The 19960-nt window shown below is 43.5% G+C and overlaps 3 protein-coding genes and 2 long non-coding RNA genes across 6 annotated transcripts; 1 reads left to right on the top strand and 4 right to left on the bottom strand.

The window, feature by feature from the left end:
• Position 1: 1 nt before the first annotated feature.
• LOC6052796 (40S ribosomal protein S14) lies at positions 2-604 on the bottom strand. The gene has a single exon (XM_038260150.1). It carries the CDS (start codon positions 443-445, stop codon positions 92-94), a length of 354 nt encoding a protein of 117 aa, XP_038116078.1. The 5' UTR covers positions 446-604; the 3' UTR covers positions 2-91.
• A 3786-nt stretch (positions 605-4390) lies between these two features.
• On the bottom strand, positions 4391-6323 carry LOC119768818. Its single transcript, XR_005278238.1, has 3 exons — positions 5283-6323; positions 4649-5226; positions 4391-4588 (listed from the first exon to the last, which is right to left on the bottom strand). It is a non-coding gene; the product is annotated as an uncharacterized LOC119768818 (long non-coding RNA).
• An 8619-nt stretch (positions 6324-14942) lies between these two features.
• LOC6052799 lies at positions 14943-16524 on the top strand. 2 transcript variants are annotated; one of them, XM_038265861.1, is made up of 3 exons: positions 14943-15083; positions 15713-16181; positions 16245-16524. In XM_038265861.1, exons 2-3 carry the CDS (start codon positions 15748-15750, stop codon positions 16432-16434), a joined length of 624 nt encoding a protein of 207 aa, XP_038121789.1. In that variant the 5' UTR covers positions 14943-15083; positions 15713-15747; the 3' UTR covers positions 16435-16524. The 2 variants fall into 2 exon arrangements, with proteins under 2 accessions (XP_038121789.1, XP_038121788.1); XM_038265860.1 differs by lacking the exon at positions 14943-15083 and adding an exon at positions 15509-15648 and having other exon boundaries at positions 16245-16448.
• Positions 15050-15719, bottom strand: LOC119770626. Its single transcript, XM_038265862.1, has 2 exons — positions 15460-15719; positions 15050-15415 (listed from the first exon to the last, which is right to left on the bottom strand). Exons 1-2 carry the CDS (start codon positions 15664-15666, stop codon positions 15149-15151), a joined length of 474 nt encoding a protein of 157 aa, XP_038121790.1. The 5' UTR covers positions 15667-15719; the 3' UTR covers positions 15050-15148.
• Positions 16525-17651: 1127 nt separating the features above from the next.
• Positions 17652-18877, bottom strand: LOC119769903. The gene is made up of 2 exons (XR_005278571.1): positions 17979-18877; positions 17652-17911 (listed from the first exon to the last, which is right to left on the bottom strand). It is a non-coding gene; the product is annotated as an uncharacterized LOC119769903 (long non-coding RNA).
• Positions 18878-19960: the final 1083 nt, after the last annotated feature.

Raw genomic sequence — 19960 nt, 5'->3', positions numbered from 1 at the left:
AGTGCTTTCGAGCTGGGATGACGGTTTTGAAAGTTTGTTTTTTTGCTGTGTGCTTTCGAGATTCTAAACTGCGTGTACTGAAATGTTTCACCTAGATGCCCTGCGCCAGCCGTCTCGTCCGTCCTGAAATATGTTTAGTCAGATGCTTTTTGTCGACTAAGCCTTCCTTGAGGAACAACTTCGTGTCATTCAGGAAAAATGAAAACACCTCACAAATTAAAACAGAGCATTTATTTATGATTACACTACATAGCACTATATTCACAATATTCACAAAATTCACAATATTCTTCGACGAACAGGCCAAGGCACGGAGCACCAACTGGGCACCCGGTCCCGGTGTCTTGGTGCGGTTTCCGCCGGTGGCACGCAGCGACTTGCACTTTTCGACGACGTCCTGAGCGGCGTAGGGTGAGGCCTCGTCACGATCGGCCTTGGCCTTCATGTCGCCGGTGACGTGCGAGATACTTTACTTGCCCGAGAGATCCGTGACTTGGACGAAAAGCTGGCGTAGAGCGAAATCTGGACATCCTCCTTCATGGTTTAGTTCTGGCAGGAAGCCATCGCAGCTGGAAATTTGTATCTTGTGACGAGAAGAAACTGTCAATGCAAAGAGAAGAGCCCAGTAAAACTAAGTATAATTTACTCACAATTTTATGGACGCCGAACGATTTTCCTGCAGCAAACATAAACATACCACGAAATACTGCCAAACTTTTATTGCCCTCACTAGTGTTGAGTTAGTGTTTTGAAACATTCTAAGAAATGTCAAAATGTGATATAACATTAAAAGCTTACTTTACAGTGATATATATAGCTTGCCATTAATGTTTCAAAACATTGTTGTGCCAAATGCTTTGAAACTTTAATTGGCTGTTCTATATGTCATTATACAGTAGGTAATAATGTTTCAAGCTACAAATGTTTCAAAACATTTGGAAAGTCTATTTAAAGTGTCATAGCATCGGGAATGTTAAGTTAGAGTGAATTTAGAGTTTTGATTTAGTGCTTGTGGTTACTTGGGTGGGCGTGCAACAAAATGTAAGCATAAGCATAAGCATAGGTGCCCACCCGCAGTTGCTACTCCGTTATTGACCAGGACCTCCAGAAGTTACATCCACGAGCCGTGGAAGATGAGTGGGCGCTATCTTTCCTCGCTTCGCAACTTCTCAAAGGCCCCTATCATGCTGATCAATACCGGCGCCGGCCACGACCAGTGGTAGAGTCACGGGGAAGTGGATGGGAATGTTAGTCCGATACTTGAGTGATAGAGACCGCCCAATCGACTGCTTCTCCGACAAAGTATCACATGAGTTTTGAGGGGGTTAGTAGATGGGTATGAGGTCAGGATTCACGAGTGGCAGTGATGTGACCATGAGCATTTTGTTTATCGGTTGAAAATTTTAAATCTTAGGCAGCCGGCTGCGGAAAGATAAATAATTGATTATTTTAAAAAGTTTTTTAATCGAACGCGTGCCAACCGAGCAGTAGTGCTATGGGCTGGACTTATCAGTATATTTTTACTGTTTGTACAATTTAGATAACGCGAGCAAATTTCAAAAATAGTAAATAAAAGACGCTTTACTCTTCATAAAATCGATAGTTTGACGAGTTAATATTAAAACTGCCTGATGGAATAAATTATTACAATCAACGAATATAAACGAAAAGAAAATAATGTTTTCACCATAAAAATTTAACACATTATTTGGATTGTATCAATCTACTGGTACAGTTGACAAACTAACGAAACGACAGCAAAATGATCAAGAACGCGTAACTAAATTATTAAATAATGACCCTTAACGATTAATTTCAATAAGATATGATTTGGATTTAGCGACCGATTTTGTAGATTTTACGCGGTAAAAAAATATAAAAACAAATGCATTTATATAATAAGAGCGCTCTCACCCAGATCCAGCATCCACCTTGGCATACAGTAGTTGATAAGCGCCTCCACGGCGCCTGGCTGGTTGGTCGCTCAAAGCGATCGAAGATTACAGGTAGCTGCTGTTTAACCTGCTGTTTTACGGCGACATACATTTAGCATTCATATTTTTAGCTAAGATTTTCGGACTGATTTTTTTAATTCCTTCTCACTTCACTGTAGTTAAGTCTGCAGATTTCTTCTAAAATCTGTATAACCCGATTTCGCCCTTACGAAAAATTCCACTCTTCCTTAGCTGTCAAACATTAACTGCAGAAAACATCTCTTGTGATTCATCAACCACTACCAATACACTCACACTTCAGGCAAAGCCTGCTTCGACTGCTTTGACTCAGCCAAAAGCGATGCGTTCACACACTCACACACGCATTCTGCTTTCCTGGCCCCTCGCTCCGTCCGTCGTTGATGGACCGTTGATGGACCACGACTCCAAAACACCCGGCCAAGACTGGGGAAACCTGGACCCCTTCTAAATGGGGCAGGACAATCATGTGGCAACTTCCATGGAAACAATCCGATAGGTCGGCCAATCCAATGCACTCCCACAAACTCACTAGCACAGCAAGCTTGAAACAAAACTGCTTCCGAGAATGAGAAAAAAAACCACAATAACCGAGGAAAATCCGGATTTTACACCGCTTTGGATCAAAAGCCGACGAGAAACCGATCGACCTTCAATTTCAGGGACACTCCCGGGCCGTTCTATCAAATCTTCCGGATGAAATCCATAGAAAAACACCATTTAAAACGCGCGCACTAGGAAAACGAACCGCACTCCACTTCAGAAATTCACTTTTCCACTTTTCTTTCAATAATTTCTTTGCCAACATAATTTCAATCTTACCCAGTAAGAAATACGGGGCCGATCGGGTCTGACCGTAAGAACGACGATCAGACCTACAGGGGCCGATGCGGGTCTGATTTTGAGACACGCATCAGACCCGAATCAAGGTATTTTGCACCCGAAACGTCAACCTGTCAAGGTTGTTCGAACATCGCAAGAGGCCTACGTACGGGGCCGATGTAAGAACGATGTAAAGGTGAAAAATCGGACGCGCGTCAACCTATCTTTTTCGGTTCTTCTTATTCTTTTTCTGTCATCTGTCAAACTCATGATTTGTTTTGGTTGAAATAATTTGTTTGGTTTTGGTTTTTTTCACTCAATTTCATTTTATTAGCCAAAAAATGCTTTTTTCAATTCTTGTAGGAATTAAGTTTAACTTTCGCTGCCTCTGGTGTTGTAACAGAAAAAAATGATGGGACATGTTTAGTTCACCGGATCGGAATCATCGGAGTAGGTTCGTTTCGCCGGGATCGGGGCAACCGGTCAGCAGCAGGGTGTCCCACATATCCACCACCGGAAGGACAGGAACTGGACGATGCGTAGGGTGAACTTTCTGGAACGCACCGGAATGAGTAAAGTAGAAAAACATGTTTACGTCCAAACATGAAATATTGTGCAGATTAGACGTCGCCTTCCGGCGGTACACCGACCCAGGCCTTGGCCATATTCTCGCGCACTGCTGCTCCTACTCCTTCTTGCCAAACTTGGTTCCGGTGCACGGATGTGTTCAGCATTTCGAATGCCCTTTTGCCGATTCTTGGCGTTTCCGGACACCGACTGTTGTGGTACTCCCAGTCACCACCGCACCGGCTGTTTAATTTTGAATACAACAGTTCCGTTGTTTTGGACTCAACGGAAGTGGTCCGTCGGCGAACCTCTCGGAACCGGCAAGTCCGAGTGAATGTCCTGATCGGAAAGATCGGATTACTGTACGCTGACATACTCCCTGCGACCTAACAAAAGTGTCATGCTTCCGACTAAACCGGTTCGAACTCGCTTTGTTTGTTCTTTGGTGTTCCCAGCCCAATGAAAGTGCCCTGGTCAACTTTTTCAGAAGTCTTTCGTGCGCGCTGGCCATCTTGACCCCGCGTGGTGGTCGCACTTGTAAGATGTTATTGGAGGCCTTAAAACTTCTGGTCCGTCAGGTGTTCAAAAGAGCTGTCGTTTTACGTTCAACTGGCCGCCTACCGACTAGAAGAGGGAAAAGTGTTTTGGGGTTGTAGGATTTCAAAAATGAGTTTTTTTTACCTGCGTTCAGCACCAGTCCCGCTGCCACCACAAGCTCCTTGGTCACCTCCCGATCCAGTACAACGGTCACGTTGGCCGATGATTTAATGAACGTGCTGACCGCCGGTAGGACACTGGAACCACCCAACAGGATAGCTTCAGAGAACTCTGCCCGCGGTGTCGACTAACCAGGTGGTTGGTGCAGCCGTGGCCATATCCTCGCGACCTCCTCGAACTCAGCTTCCGTCTGCCTCGGAAATCGCTTCCATTGTGGTATTCTTGGGACAGGACTCCAGATCTGACTTCTCTGCAAGAGGGGATTATTAGTTCAGGTTGGGTGATTTAACGAATTATTGTTTTGCCTGTGCTCTCGCAGCATCGGTTCCACATCCACCGGTTGACCAACGGGGCCATCAGATTCATGTTTATGGACAACTTTCGCCAAATGTATCAGTACGGCAGGTGCTCATCCGCGAGATTTGTTTGGTGTTGTTATTGCTGGACAGGGCTGACGAGCTGGCGACCCGACAGTTCTGCACAGCTCTCGAGATGTTTTTGTTGAAATTCTGAAAAGACAAATTACATAATAACTTTTTCTAAACATTTAAACTGCTCGAGCTCTTTACCACTTTTGTTTCTCTGAGGACAACCGCAGCCTTCTCGCAATCGTGCCTGAGGGGCACAGACCGACGTTTTAATCGGCTCATGTTACCGACCCCGGCTTTGATCATGTTCTCGCGCTCGTTAATTTTCTTCGCCTCTCTCCTGCTTTTGCTGCTCCTCCTCCTCCTTCTCAACAAATGACAAGCTCTCCTCCATCGTCGCAGGAACCGGCGTTCGCGTATTCCCACATGTGTAATCAGTTTGTCAAAGGTTAGTGCTCTTCTGAAGCTTTTGCACTGTTCCGGACACCGACAGCTGGTTTCCGCGGCCAGTTCCGCTGCCTTCGTGGGCAAGTCCCGGAGCTTGCAGCCCGATTAAAAATCCTTAGGCGGACGTAACTGCAGTCACTAAACGGGGAACCTCTCGGAATCGGCGAGCTCGCAATGGAAGGGATGCTCAGCTTGGGAACGTCCGGCGACGCATTGCGTGTTTTTTTTCTTTCTCATCGTCCACGACCGCCATCTTGGAACTATCATCCGGGTCTACCGGATGATTGTTGGAATCTCCTTCTCAATTTCCTTCAAATGTCAGCGGATTACGGCTGAAAATTAAAGAGAAAATAAGTAAATTAGCGCAATTAATTTGAATTGTACTTACTTTTCAAATCCGTTTCGTGCAAATGTGCGAATAATCCAGGAAAAGACGGCTAATCAAATAGATTAAATCTAATTTTCTTTTTCCGACCGTGATTCAACGTGCACACGAGGTGACATTTTTTTGCGTTTGCAACTTTGACAGAAGTCTCGAAAATGTTCGGAGATTTGCAAGAGCGAGATAGCATGCTTTGTGAAACATCGATGAAAAATAAAAGCATGCTTTCTCTTTCACTCTAACGTGCAGCATTCAGTTCATCGAAATTTTAGAAAAACATCGTTGCCCTACAAAACATCGTGGGTTTACGGACTTTCGATCTGGGTATTGGATTTTAGCCTTCCGCTTTGCACCCTTCCTGAACTGTCACAACAACGACCGATGAGCATCACGTTCCCGTTCGTGAGGTTAGCCCCTGACAGTCGACATAACAGTCGACGTAACTGTCGATAGAAAACGATTCCTTCCCTTTGCACAGGAAGAAGAAAACACAATCATCCGAATAAACTTGATGAAAATGCACCACATTCCGGCGTAAATCACTAAACTCCGTGAAAATCTGATAACAGCCCTCTCAAACTGCACTCTAAAACCCGGTCGGAAAAAAATCTGGTAAATTTGAGTGTCTGGCGCAGGCGGACGTTTGTCGTGCAGTTCAGACACACTTGGCACATTTCTTTTAGCCAGGTTTTGCGTGACGCCCGACGAATCTGGCAAAAATCTGGCGGAATAACACACAGCTGTCTGGCACAAAAACGAATCGGTTCAATCGGTTGAACCGTGCACGACCGGTTTGTTGCATATTCGCCAGAATTCTGGCAACATTCTTGGGCCAGTCGGGGGGAAAATCTGCCAGACGTCTTGCGCAGCTAAGTGCAGCGCCCAAGACAAAACGCCCGCCAGGCGCCCCCCTTTTCCGTCTGGGAACCACACACGCGCCCGAAACTAGTCAAAAACACAAAAAAAACGCGAAAATTCGGCGGAGCTCCTCCCCAGATCGAAAGTCCGTAAACCCACGATGTTTTGTAAGGCAACGATGTTTTTCGATTTTTTCGATGAACTGGTATGCTGCGCGTTAGAATGACAGAGACGGGAAGATTTATTTTTTTGTCGAAAACTCGATCATCATTCTGTCTCCCTCTTACGTGGTTGCGAATTTTCGGCAGAACTGTCAAACGAGTTTTTTTTTCAATCAGGAAACACGTTTTGCTTTTTCTGGTAAGTCTAAATTTGCAAATAAAATTGTTATAATAAATCCAACCAGAATTTGTTTTTTGTCCAGACGACGGCGTGGCCACTGATGATGATGGCCGTTTGCTGGAATCGCGGAATTGCTGTCTTACGGGCCATCGGTTAGCGCTATTTGTGCGAGTTGCTGGCATTTCCGATGTCGCTGCATGCGCTTGAGGCCAGCGGAGGATCTTGGCTCGGTGCTGCCACTGTTCGGGCACTTTCTCTCTGACGATACCGGTTCCGGGGGAACTGGAGTTGGACCCACGCCAGAGACAGTGGATACGCGCGACGGTCTGGACACCAGGTCCTGATCAATGAAGTCTCGCAGGAACACCTGCTGTAAAATTGCGCCAGACGGAATGAGGAGCTGTGGCCGGATCGGACACTACGTCGGATTGTCGATCGGGCAGGAGATGCCGAAGAAAGTGACCGCAGTAACCGCCGCAAGGACTCGCTTTGGACGCGATTCACTGACAAAAGGCATGCCGGTGGAACTGACTCAGCGGGTTGTCAACAATGCGATTCAGAAGCTGATCCCAAACGGAACCGTCGGTCACATGCGGCCCGGTTGGCAGGAAAATCGTTTGAAAAGAGTTGAGATTCTGGTAAATTACTAGAAGAATTAGTTAATTTCAGTCTAATAGTTTTTTTTTTCTTGTTAAACAGGTTGACAGATGCAGGTGCCATCGAAAAGATGGGTGAGATGCAGCACTAACACGCCCAGGGTTAGACCAATCGGAACCAGTCCACGTTACTGGAACTTCTTCCTCCAACCCACGAAGGTGGTTGAATGATGACTTGACTGGACTGTGAAAACCACGGAGTTCCGAGTGCGTACACGCGAAGAGCCGTTGGAGATGACAACCTGGAAGAGTTTACGCCTCTGATAGAAAGGTAAAACAGTCATCATTGAAAACTTCCCACACGAATAATCATTCCCCTTTTCCAGCTCAAAAGCTCTGGGTGTTGCTGTTCTGGATTGAACAACCACTACTGAACTTATTCGTGCTTATGGACGAAACTGCGTCCTACAGTCGCAATCCGGATTGATACGCGGGACGGCCCTGACCTTGCCCTCGAAACGTAATGCGCGGAAGTGACTCGAATGACGGTCATGGCCCTAAAAGGTGGTGTAGCAGGATCGTCATCGTCAACCAAGGTTCCTGAGCAGCACAACAAGTTAAACAGCGCGGTTCAGCAACCGGATTTGAACGGAGCAGGGGGATATTCTTCGGCTATGTAACCCGTCAGAGGCTGGTACGTCGGCACAGCAGAGGGTAAGGAAACTTAAAAACTCAGAGTGATATTAGATTAATTTTAACTTTTTTTTAGCGATCCACGACCTGGCGTTTCGCGAGAAGAATCCGTGGCAGAAATGCACGGAGAAAAAAGAGTTCCCAAAATCGTGAACAAGCGTTCATGAAAATGGGAACCTCGAACAAAGTTTTCAAATTCCATGGTACGATTTTGAAAAACGTACCATGAAATTTGAACACTTTGTTCGCGGTTCCTATTTTCATGAACGCTTGTTCACGATTTTGGGAACTCTTTTTTCTCCGTGTGGCAGTGCCAACATAAACCACAGCTGGAGCGGAACAGGGTGGCCATCGTAACCACATTAATCGCCAAAATATCGTCGCCTGAGACGTACAAATTGGCCACAACCAGTTCACTGCACAACAGACTAATATAGATATAGACTAATACCTTCCTGCCGAGCCGAGGAAGCCCTAGATAACCCCCAACGCGACTCCCGAAACAATGGCACGTCGACAGAACCGACCCGGCGGGTGGGTATCAATGCGATCCAGGATCCGGTACCGTTGGTGTTAGTCGAGGATGATGAGATGCACAAGGACCCTTGAAAGCCTTGATTCCGGAACGCCCTGAAGTTGCCAATGGAGACCGGAACCTGGAGACACATGAACTACAAAACTGGTTCCGACCAATCATTACGAGACGCTCATGTACCAAAAGCGCTTCGGAGAAACGGCCAGCGCCATCCACCACCATCCTTTCAACGCCAGCAGTTCTACCTAGATGACTCCGACCATTTGAAGAACCGTAACACCGGCCAGCCTCAACTCCTGCCGCCGGCCAGACACTCTCGATGCACGACTTGACTGTTCTAAAGTACTTAGTAAGAAAAAAAAAACCAAATGTGATAAAATTTCGTTTTAATATTGCATTTTTTCCATATTTTCAGAAATGTAGTTCAACCGCTCAGCAAGCTGCTCAGCTGCAAAATGGTCATGCTCCGTTCTGTTCCAAGGGCATAACTAGCAGCATAAAGAATGGAGATTGCTTTCTGCAGTGGCTTCGAGCTGGTCTGCAACCAACCCCAAACCTGGAAATCTATCCAGTCCTTGGCCTGTTAAGCTCCCCTTTGTGTTGGGCGAGTTCAAGAAGAAGTGCATCGGAACACACGGATACAAGGAGGAGAAATTAATGAAGCAAGACAGCTGCAGAATCCACTGCCAGGACTGCAACATTTGGGGCCGCTCAAATCGTGGGTGGCCAATCGGAATTCGGACGGATTGAAACCATCCGGCGTAATTTACCAGCAAAGGCATTATACAGTAGGGTATAAAAAACCGTGACTCGTACGGAGAAATTGGCGGTCGCGACCTCGCGAACAAAAGCAACCTCCAAGGCGAGACTTTTCGTCGGCGGCGGCTCCGTTTATGGAGCAGGAGATTGTCGTTCAGTGGCCCACCATCGACCGTCAGTCAACCGCCAACTCCCTCGCAACAGAATGGCTACGCCGGCGTCGGAGGTCGTGGACTGCACGCCGAGGCCAAGGAACGTCTCAAGTTGCTTCGCGAGGAGTACCAGCGAAGAGAAATGGAACACAAGCAGGCCGCGGCCAGGACCGAGGTTTTAGAAGCTTAAGCTTGTGCGAAATCCTTCCGGAAACAGTCTGTAGGGAAGTCAACCGCAGGGTAGTGGTTGCGGTGGTCGGGTTCAAACCAATAGCACTGCCAGCAACCATCGTCGACGCTTTCGGAGAGCGAGCCTAAGCGGATCAAGGAAATTTCGGACAAGCTGGAGTCATCAAAGGCAGAGCAGCTACTGTCGAGGCCTTGGGAAGATTCGGTAGAAGCTGCGGAGGAAGCGAGCTAGTCACTTGATGTCTGACGTTGGACCAGATGACGACAAAAAGGGCGATTCCGGATCGGATGCTGGCAAGAACGACAGTGGTCGTGTGTCTGCGGGCCGTTCAGATGCACTCGATTGAGCTCATGAACAAGGATCTCAAAAGGCGGTACGAACAAAGCCCGGAAGAATCTCCGGAACCGTGTCCCTCGAAGTTCTTCCCCCAAGATTCCCCGAAGATGTTCCTAGAACTTTGCTCTAGTTGCTATTCTGAAATGCCACTTAAGACGGCCATGACCTTGTAAGTGACGACCTCAAGGTTCCCTCGGAAAGGACAGGCTTGCCGGCTGGTCACCATCCTGCAAGTGCTCTCGAAAAGACGCTGGACGAAATAAGCTCGAAGGACAATCATCTCCCTGCAAATTCCCTCGTAACGTCGCTGTATGGATTAGGCTCGGAACGCGCATGGCAACAATTGGACAACTCCGATCCTGAATCCTGACGGAAGCCGCTGCCTGACCTGTGCCTGACGATCACATAAACGATTGTGAGTATCCCAAAACAACATCCATTGGCGAGAAGCCCGGAAGAATCTCTGGAACCAGTCCACGTTCCTGAAACACTGCCACCATCCCAGTAAGAAATACGGGGCCGATCGGGTCTGATCGTCAGAGCGACGATCAGACCTACAGGGGCCGATGCGGGTCTGATTTTGAGACACGCATCAGACCCGAATCAAGGTATTTTGCACCCGAAACGTCAACCTGTCAAGGTTGTTCGAACATCGCGGTAGGCCTACGTGCGTGGCCGATGTAAGAACGACATAAGGATGAAAAATCGGACGCGCATCGACCCCTTTTTTGTGCTCTTCTTCTTCTTTTTCTGTCATCTGTCAATGGGTTTGTTTTGATTAAAACAGTTATTTTCAGGTTTTAATTCATTTATTTTGCTGCTTCGCATCCAATTTAAGCACGATTTGCCGAAAAAAGGTGTACCAATAAGGAATGCTCTGGACGAGGGGAACTGGCTCCGGTTGAATTGGAGTTGGATGCGTTCGTCCAGCGGCCGTTCCAAGGGCACTTGCACCGCGACAGCAGTCCGTCGATCCTGTTCCGTGGTGCGTCTTACAGGTATCTGCAAGGAGGTGGCCTTCCACCGTGAAAGTTTCGGAATGCGCTTGAGGGGAGGGCGAGTTCCTGGAATGTTCCATTTGCTCTGGACCTGGACGAGCGTCCCACTCGTCGCTCGGAAGGAACTTGTGGGCTGTCGTCGTTCCAAGGTCGCTGGCAATGCCATGGTCGTCCTGCGTACCTGTTCCGGACTATATCGGCCTGTTAAAAGAGAGGAAAAATAACGGAAATTGAAGAGTTAGAAAGCGGCTAATTGACCGGAATCGTGTTGAACAATCCCAGATCGAAAGTCCGTAAACCCACGATGTTTTGTAAGGCCACGATGTTTTTCGGCTATTTCGATGAACTGGTATGCTGCGCGTTAGAGTGAAAGAGACAGCATTATTTGAAATTTCATAGAATCTCCGAATGTCATGCGCTCTCGCTCTCTCGTCTTTTTCGACTTTTCGACGATCGGCTGAGAAACGCCAAAGTTGTCAAATGTCCAGTTTGCTGTTCGCCGCGAAACCGTCCGCGCGGATTTAATCGGTTTATTTTGTGTTTCAAATTTTTATTTTGTACTTTTGTTAATTTTAATTCGTGTTCTTTGTGTTTAAAATGTGAGTTGTTTCAATTATTATAATTAATATGAGAATCAGTGTTGTGTCAGTAATATTGTGAAAAATTGTTTAAAACGCTTGGCCAAGTTTATGTCATTCTTGAGGTTAGGTTAGGATTGATTTGAAGAGAATTTCAATTTATTTTACATTTTTTAAATTTATATAGCTAATTTGCAGTGAAAATGTTCAAATAGTGAATTTTCTTCTACTTTTTTTACTCCTACAATGTTGTTGTTATGTGAACAAAACTTGAAAGTTATTTGAAATCGGATGCTCGAAGCACCATCTGCAGGAACAGATACCGTGCCACCCCGTCGTAACTCGCGTCATTCGCCATACATTGTCCCTGCTCGAGGCCTTTGGCGAATCGGTGCTCCCGTTCACTGGCCTCTTCCCACAGAATTTGTTCGCCAGTTGAATCTTTGCTCATTCCCGATGTAGTACGAGCGCGATGGCCAACATAGCGTGCAGTAGGGTGACCACGTCCGCCACCCGCACCGGCTCGATGTGGCGCTGACTCCGACGGCCAGTTTGAGGCGTAGAATTCGATTCAGTCGGCTGCAGCGTCGAAGGACAGGTGGAGGTATTGTTGTGCTGCTTTGTTGTGTCGATCGTGTTTTTCTCGGAGATGATGAGGGACGGGTTCATGGCCGGGTTGCGGTCTTTGCGGATCGTTTCGTGGCCTGAGGAGCCGGCGTTCTGAAGACCGGTGGAGTCACGTTTCTCCGTTGCTGAAGAACTGTAAGGAAGTTGCTAGAATGTCGACCCTTTGACGAGAGCTTGTTGTCCGATAAACTTGAGCGGGAGCAGCATGATGACCGCCTTCATTTCTACAAAGTCGTCTAGATGCCCGGTGGTCCGGGATCATGCTTTTAGGCCGCACTGGACCGGGCCAATTCTTCACGGATGTTTTTGATGTACATCACAGATGATCGCCACCGGTTTTTGTTTCGGTGCAGTAGGGAGTCTGTTGGTTCAGGAACTTCTTTATCCGTTTAACTCCCAGCACGGATTTCAGCAACTCTACCAAAACCCGGCTGCCCTCCTTCCTTTTGACCAAATTAACTCATTGACATCATACCTGATCCACTGGTAAGTTGATAAACAATCAAATTTTAATTAAGCCGTTGCAATTTATTTTTGAAGTGTATGTTCCTCGACTCTGATCAAAGTCGAGAGGGAGGGGTTTAAAAAATTAAATTACAGGCCATGGTGTCATCTTTTTAATGAAAAAAGTGTTTTAAAATGCATTATTCGTTTAAAAGCTGTGTTAAACAACTAGTTTAAGCCTTCCGCATCTAACTTGGATTTTTAGCTTTATCTGGAACCATTTGGTTGGTTTATTTATCTCCGTTTTCTATCTTAACCTCCGTTTTCTATCTTCCTCCTTAACATGATAAATGTTGTAAACTAACAGGCTCTCGTCACAAATAAACAATCAATTACAATTACAATTATTCACCTGTCGAATTGTTTTACAATCATTTATTTCCTAAATTTCTAAGTATTGACGATTTTTTTATTTTGGCGGAAAAAAAGTTTTTGCGGTGCTATACATAGTAATTTCCAAATATTTTTAATTTAATCTAATCGGTCTTTATCGGTGAAATCTGACGCAAATTTTAGAAGAAAGATAATGAAATTTTAGGTGGATAGGTCGACTAAGAGTCATAGAAGAAGATATAAAGGACGGAAAACTAAGTCAGCGAAGGGCCAATTGAGGAAGTATGTGTGTGTGATCAAGTATTTTAGCCTTCTAATTTGGCTCAGTACAAGTACTGAGCGAAACACACAGTAAATGTACAGAGACAACTTATTCCTGCAGCGTCATCCATATGACTCCCGGACGGCCAAAAGAAATGATCGCACACCGCCTATACATACAACCGGCACGTTACTTTGGTTCTACCTATGACATTTATTGCGTTCGGATATTTCTGGGATGTGTCTTGAGCCTTGCTCTGGTAGCTTGGTATTCAAGACAAAGCCGTACTGCATTACCCTTGCGCTCCATAAATAGAACAGTTCTAATTTACTAAAATTTCATTATCTTTCTTCTAAAATTTGCGTCAGATTTCACCGATAAAGACCGATTAGATTAAATTAACATCAGTTCTCGGTGACCAAAACAATATGGGAATAAAAAGTTTTCGGATAAAAGAAAAGTAAATTAGAACTGTTCTATTTATGGAGCGCAAGGGTAATGCAGTACGGCTTTGTCTTGAATACCAAGCTACCAGAGCAAGGCTCAAGACACATCCCAGAAATATCCGAACGCAATAAATGTCATCGGTAGAACCAAAGTAACGTGCCGGTTGTATGTATAGGCGGTGTGCGATCATTTCTTTTGGCCGTCCGGGAGTCATATGGATGACGCTGCAGGAATAAGTTGTCTCTGTACATTTACTGTGTGTTTCGCTCAGTACTTGTACAGAGCCAAATTAGAAGGCTAAAAGACTTGATCACACACACATACTTCCTCAATTGGCCCTTCGCTGACTTAGTTTTCCGTCCTTTATATCTTCTTCTATGACTCTTAGTCGACCTATCCACCTAAAATTTCATTATCTTTCTTCTAAAATTTGCGTCAGATTTCACCGATAAAGACCGATTAGATTGAATTAACATCAGTTCTCGGTGACCAAAACAATATGGGAAATATTTTTAAACGAGCCTAAACATGCCTAATATTATTAGCATAGGGCATTTAAGATTGATTAGATATCTATTTTCATTGAAATTTTCAAGTCTTTTGAAAAGAATATGTTTTTGCTTCCTGATTTTCCGGACCAATTTTTAAGGAAGGATGGCTACAAAAACTTTGAAAAATATTTGCAACGGTCTTATTTAAAAGCAAAAATCAGTCAAATTTTCATATTCAGAAATTTCATAAAAGTGTTAAAGTCGTAGGAGCGCCTCCAGTTAAATTTTCATACTGAGAATTTTCATAAAAAGTTAAGTCTTAGGTGCGCCCTTAGTCAAATTTTCATATTGATAATTTTCATAAAAATGTTTAAGTTGTAGGGGCGCCTCTAGTGAAATGTTTATACTAAAAAATTGTAATTTTTGAGGTCCAGTCAAATTTTCATAAAAATGTTAAAGTCAAATTTTCTTATTGAGAATTTTCAAAAAAATGTTTAAGTTGTAGGGGTGTAATTTTTTAAGTCCAGTTAAATTTTAATAAAAAAATAAGTCGTAGTGGCGCCTCAAGTCAAATTCTCACACTGACAATTTTCATAAAAAGTTTTAAGTCTTTATCGCGTCCTTAGTCAAATTTTCATATTGAGATTTTTTTTCAAAAATGTTTAAGTTGAAGGGGCAGCTCGAGTGAAATGTTTATACTAAAAATTTGTAATTTTTGAATTACAGTCAAATTTTCATAAAAAAAAATTAAGTCGTAGGGGCGCCACCAGTCAAATTTTCATACTGAGAATTTTCATAACAAGCGCCCTTAGTCAAATTTTTATTTTTTTATATTTAATATTGTGAATTTTTATAAAAATGTTTAAGTTGTAGAGGCGCCTCTAGTCAAACTTTTATAGTATTTTTTTTTTAATTTTTTAAGTCCAGTTAAATTTTCATAACAATGTTTAAGTCCTAGGGGCGCCTCCAGTGTAATTTTGATACTGAGAATTTTCAGTCTAGTCAAACTTTTATACTGCGGGACGAAGCTGGACGAACATGATCGACGGAAGGTCCAGCACAATCGAATTAAGTCCGCGGTCCTGGCCAATTCCTTTCAAATTTCGGTAATTTATTTGCAACATTGTCTTGATTTAGTTGACTAATTGTTTCTTTTTCTTTTTTTTACAGTTCAATGCCACCCGGAATTGCCATGCGGAACGGCAATGGCGGTTCCCTCTGAACGACCCTGGACGAATAAGCTCGACGGACGGTCCGCACCAGCAAGTTCCCGCGGAACGAAGCTGGACGAACATGGTCGGCACCTGCATGTTCCCACGGGACGACCCTGGACGAACATGCTCGATGGACGGTCCACACCAGCAAGTTCTCGCGAGACGACGCCGGACAAACATGCTCGCCGGAAGGTCGCCAACCTGCAAGTTCGCGCGGAACGAAGCTGGACGAACATGGTCGGCACCTGCATGTTCCCACGGGACGACCCTGGACGAACATGCTCGACGGAAGGTCGGCACCTGCAAGTTCCCGCGAAACGACGCTGGATGAACATCCTTGCCGGAAGGTCGCCACCCTGCAAGTTCCCGCGGAACGACGCTGGATGAACATGCCCGCCGGAAGGTCCAGCACAATCGAATTAAGTCCGCGGTCCTGGCCAATTCCTTTCAAATTTCGGTAATTCATTTGCAACATTGTCTTGATTTAGTTGACTAATTGTTTCTTTTTCTTTTTTTTACAGTTTAATGCCACCCGGAATTGCCATGCGGAACGGCAATGGCGGTTCCCTCTGAACGACCCTGTACGAACATGCTCGATGGACGGTCCGCACCAGCAAGTTCTCGCGAGACGACGCCGGACAAACATGCTCGCCGGAAGGTCGCCAACCTGCAAGTTCGCGCGGAACGAAGCTGGACGAACATGCTCGACGGAAGGTCGGCACCTGCAAGTTCCCGCGAAACGACGCTGGATGAACTTCCTTGCCGGAAGGTCGCCAACCTGCAAGTTCCCGCGAAACGACGCTGGATGAACATCCTTGCCGGAAGGTCGCCAACCTGCAAGTTCCCGCGGGACGTTCCTGGACGAACATGCTCGACGGACGGTCCGCACCAGCAAGTTCCCGCGGAACGACGCTGGACGAACATGCTCGCCGGAAGGTCCAGCACAATCGAATTAAGTCCGCGGTCCTGGCCAATTCCTTTCAAATTTCGGTAATTTATTTGCAACATTGTCTAGATTTAGTTTACTTATTGTTTATTTTTCATTTTTAACAGTTTAATGCCACCCGGAATTGCCATGCGGACGCTGGACGAACATGCTCGGCGGAAGGTCGGCACCCTCGGAACAACGCTGCACAGAACAGGGACACCGGAAGATTACCAATCTGCAAGTTCCTCGGACCAACCGGAGCCGATCCTTACGCGCCTGGAGCGAGTAATTCATGTTTATACCATAAACCAATAAAATTATTACTTAAGATTTTATGAAAATAAACTTGCGAAACTCAAAAACGACTGTTTTAATAACAACAAACCGAATGACAGATGACAGAGGAAGAAGAAGAAGAGCACAATAAAACAGGTTGATGCGCGTCTGATTTTTCACCACTACGTCGTTCTTACATCGCCCCCGCATGTAGGCCTCTTGCGATGTTCGAACAACCTTGACAGGTTGACGTTTCGGGTGCAAAATACCTTGATTCGGGTCTGATGCGTGTCTCAAAATCAGACCCGCATCGGCCCCTGTAGGTCTGATCGTCGTTCTTACGATCAGACCCGATCGGCCCCGTATTTCTTATGGCCTATCTACAATCACTTAGCTTAGAAAATTTCACTTAGCTTAGGAATTTGAATCAATGGAAATGAATCTGAGTTTCTACAATGGAAATGTAATCAAATTAGAAACTGACGTTTGGTTTGGAAAATTTCAAAATCTACGGTAAGTTGAAGTTTCCATATCAAAGGTAAACAAACAACTGCATAGCAACGTATATCAGCCTAGCAAGTTTTCTAAGTTGATTGTGGATGACGAACGTAAGTTGCAGACTTTCCTAAGTAACTACTTTACTTAGATGTTCTAAGCTAAGTGATTGTAGATAGGCCATTACTGGGATGTCTCTCTGTAACGAGTGCAATGAAAACAACACCCACCGCGGCCTTAGAGATCTCCACGGTTTCTCTCACGCACACCATGATTCTGTGTTAGTATTTGTATTTGAAGTATTGTTTTGGTTTTGAACGATTGTGATTGGCTGAATTCCAAGCAGCTGATTTTGTTTACACTTTTTTTACGCAGACATAGGCAAATCGAGTAGATCAATAGTCTGTAAAAAACAGCTGTTTACCACGTGCTCGTGGTAGAACAAAGGACACAGCTGATTTTGACAGACGAATCATTCTACTCGATTTGCTTATGTCTGCGTGTAAATATTGTTACAAACTAACACACTCTCGCGCGTGGATACCTCTATGGAAGCCATGCTACACACTACGAAAAAAAACGTGTAATATTATGTCTAATATAATACACATATCTGGAGCGTCAAAAAATAAGTAAAATTACATCAGATTGTCAATTACACGATTTATTAATCGTGCCGTGACCGTATAATTTTACACGTGCTTTTGTTTCAAATAATAAAATATTTTATGAGCATGTTCTTGGGATGAATCAAAATATGGTTGTTTTCAATAATTTTATTGTCATTCATAAGCCTGCACTTCAAAACATTCACATTTCACAAAGCACCAAATCACATTTTAAAGCAAAACACTGACTTTTCCTGACTACTCATACCACTTCACCAAATCCAATTGGATTTCGTCACGATAGTGAAAACCATCTAATTTCTTGCCCCACAGCTGCAGCTTTGGCTACTGACAACGTCCCATCATTAGTTCTGCCGCGACAGCTCTTCCGGATAAAAATCAACATCTGACACCTGAAAGAAAAATAAGCACATCAAATGCAGTTTTCATCGGGATTTGACCGCAAACAATAAAACAAACCTTTACCAGGAATTTCCTTATGCCGTCTTGGCCTTTTGTAACAGATTCCAAACATTTTTTGAGCCCCTCAGTGAAAAAAAAAACTACTCGTTGCCAAACATGGACAACCTCATGTCTGACGTTTTGACGTTTCTGCTTCAGACGTGTAAGAAATAAAACGCGTGACATTACATTAAATTTGATGTAAAGTTACATCTTAAAACACGCTCCAGTTATGTGCATCAAATATAATGTAAAATTAGGTCAAAATTGATTTATTATCACATACATACATTTACAAAGTTGTGCTTCAGATTTACAATAGAAATTTTGACATTTTGCGTCAAAAAGAATGTGAATTCACGTCATTATTTCATTTACATTATATTTTTTTTTACATCAGATTGAGAATTCCGTTAAATGTAATATTCATATTTTTTTAGTGTGTATGCATTCTGCCTTTGCATTTACATGTGAAGCAGGAGGCAGTGCTTGGCGCTCTACGACTACAATGGTGTAACAACTGGATGGAAGGAGATGGAACGGGTCACTCGCGGATCGTGAAGGCCCCTTACAACTTCATGGACTGCATGGAGGTGAGGCCCAATATAGACATTCCATATGAGGTGATTGAAACAAATCGCCAAATGTGGAGTAATGGAGGACCTACACTTCCAGAAGGAACTATTCGTTTCTTTACGGATGGTTCAAAAGGATCTGGTACGTTTCGCCGACGGTCATTTCGCCGAATGTCGTTTCGCCGAATGGTACGTTTCGCCGAAAGTCATTTCGCCGAATGGACGTTTCGCAGAATTGAATAAAAATTAACTTTTTTGTATAATTTATGCTATTTGTTCGCTGCAGTGCCATCTTGTAATTCACTCATGCAAACTTGAGAAGGAGTGGCAAGATAATAATATAATAATTTAAAAAAAGTAAAGAACGTCTCATGTTTCAAAGAATGCATAAACTCACAGAAATAATACAAATAATTTGCTTAAAAAAATAAGAATGCAAACACTAACAGAAATTTTTCAAAATGTTATGCTAAAAATCAAAATAACTGCTCATGTTTGAAAGAATGCAAAACCTCCCAAAAATTATAGAAATAATATGCTTAAAAAACTAAAAATGCATAAATTCACCGAAATATTTGAAAAGTATACCAAAAATATAGAATGCAAAAACTAACAGCAATTTTGCAAAATGTTGTGCTGAAAGTCAAAAGAACTGCTCATGTTTGAAAGAATGCGAAAACTCCCAAAAATTATACAAATAATTTGCTTGAAAAACAAAGAATGGAAAAACAAACAGAAATAATCTAAATTATAAGCAGCCAATTAAAAGAACTGCTCATGTTTGAAAGAATGCAAAAACTCACAAAAATTATAAAAATAATTTGCTTAAAAAACAAAGAATGCAAAAACAAACAGAAATATTCAAAATTATAAGCAAAAAATAAAAGAACTGTTCATGTTGGAAAGAATACAAAAACTTACAAAAATTATACAAATAATATGCTTAAAAACCAAAAAATCAAAAACTAACAGAAATTTATCAACTGCTCATGGTTAACAGAACGCAAAACTCACAGCAATAATTCAAATGTATTTAAACAAGAATGCAAAAACTAACAGAAATTAATGCAAAAAACTCACAGAAATTATATGCTGAAATTAAATAACTGCTCAAGTTTGAAAGAATGCAAAAACTCGCAGATTTTTTTTCAACTAGATTATTTTTAAGTCGATTGTTTATGCATATAATAATGCATAAACTTATAAAAATAACATACTAAGAAACAAAAAAATATTTTTTTAAAAAAAGATTGCAAAATCACATTTTAGGAACATTATACTTTTTCAAAATATTTTAATTCAATTTGTGTCCATTTTAAATATTTATTATACGATTATTTGTCAATTCGGCGAAACGTCCCATTCGGCGAAACGTCCCATGCGGCGAAACGACATTCGGCGAAATGACCTTCGGCGAAATGACCG

Source organism: Culex quinquefasciatus, chromosome 3, assembly GCF_015732765.1.
Source record: "Culex quinquefasciatus strain JHB chromosome 3, VPISU_Cqui_1.0_pri_paternal, whole genome shotgun sequence".
NCBI classification, from domain to species: Eukaryota; Metazoa; Arthropoda; class Insecta; order Diptera; family Culicidae; genus Culex; species Culex quinquefasciatus.
The sequence above is the reverse complement of the archived record's forward strand: the minus strand, read 5'-3'. Positions and strand labels throughout refer to the sequence as shown.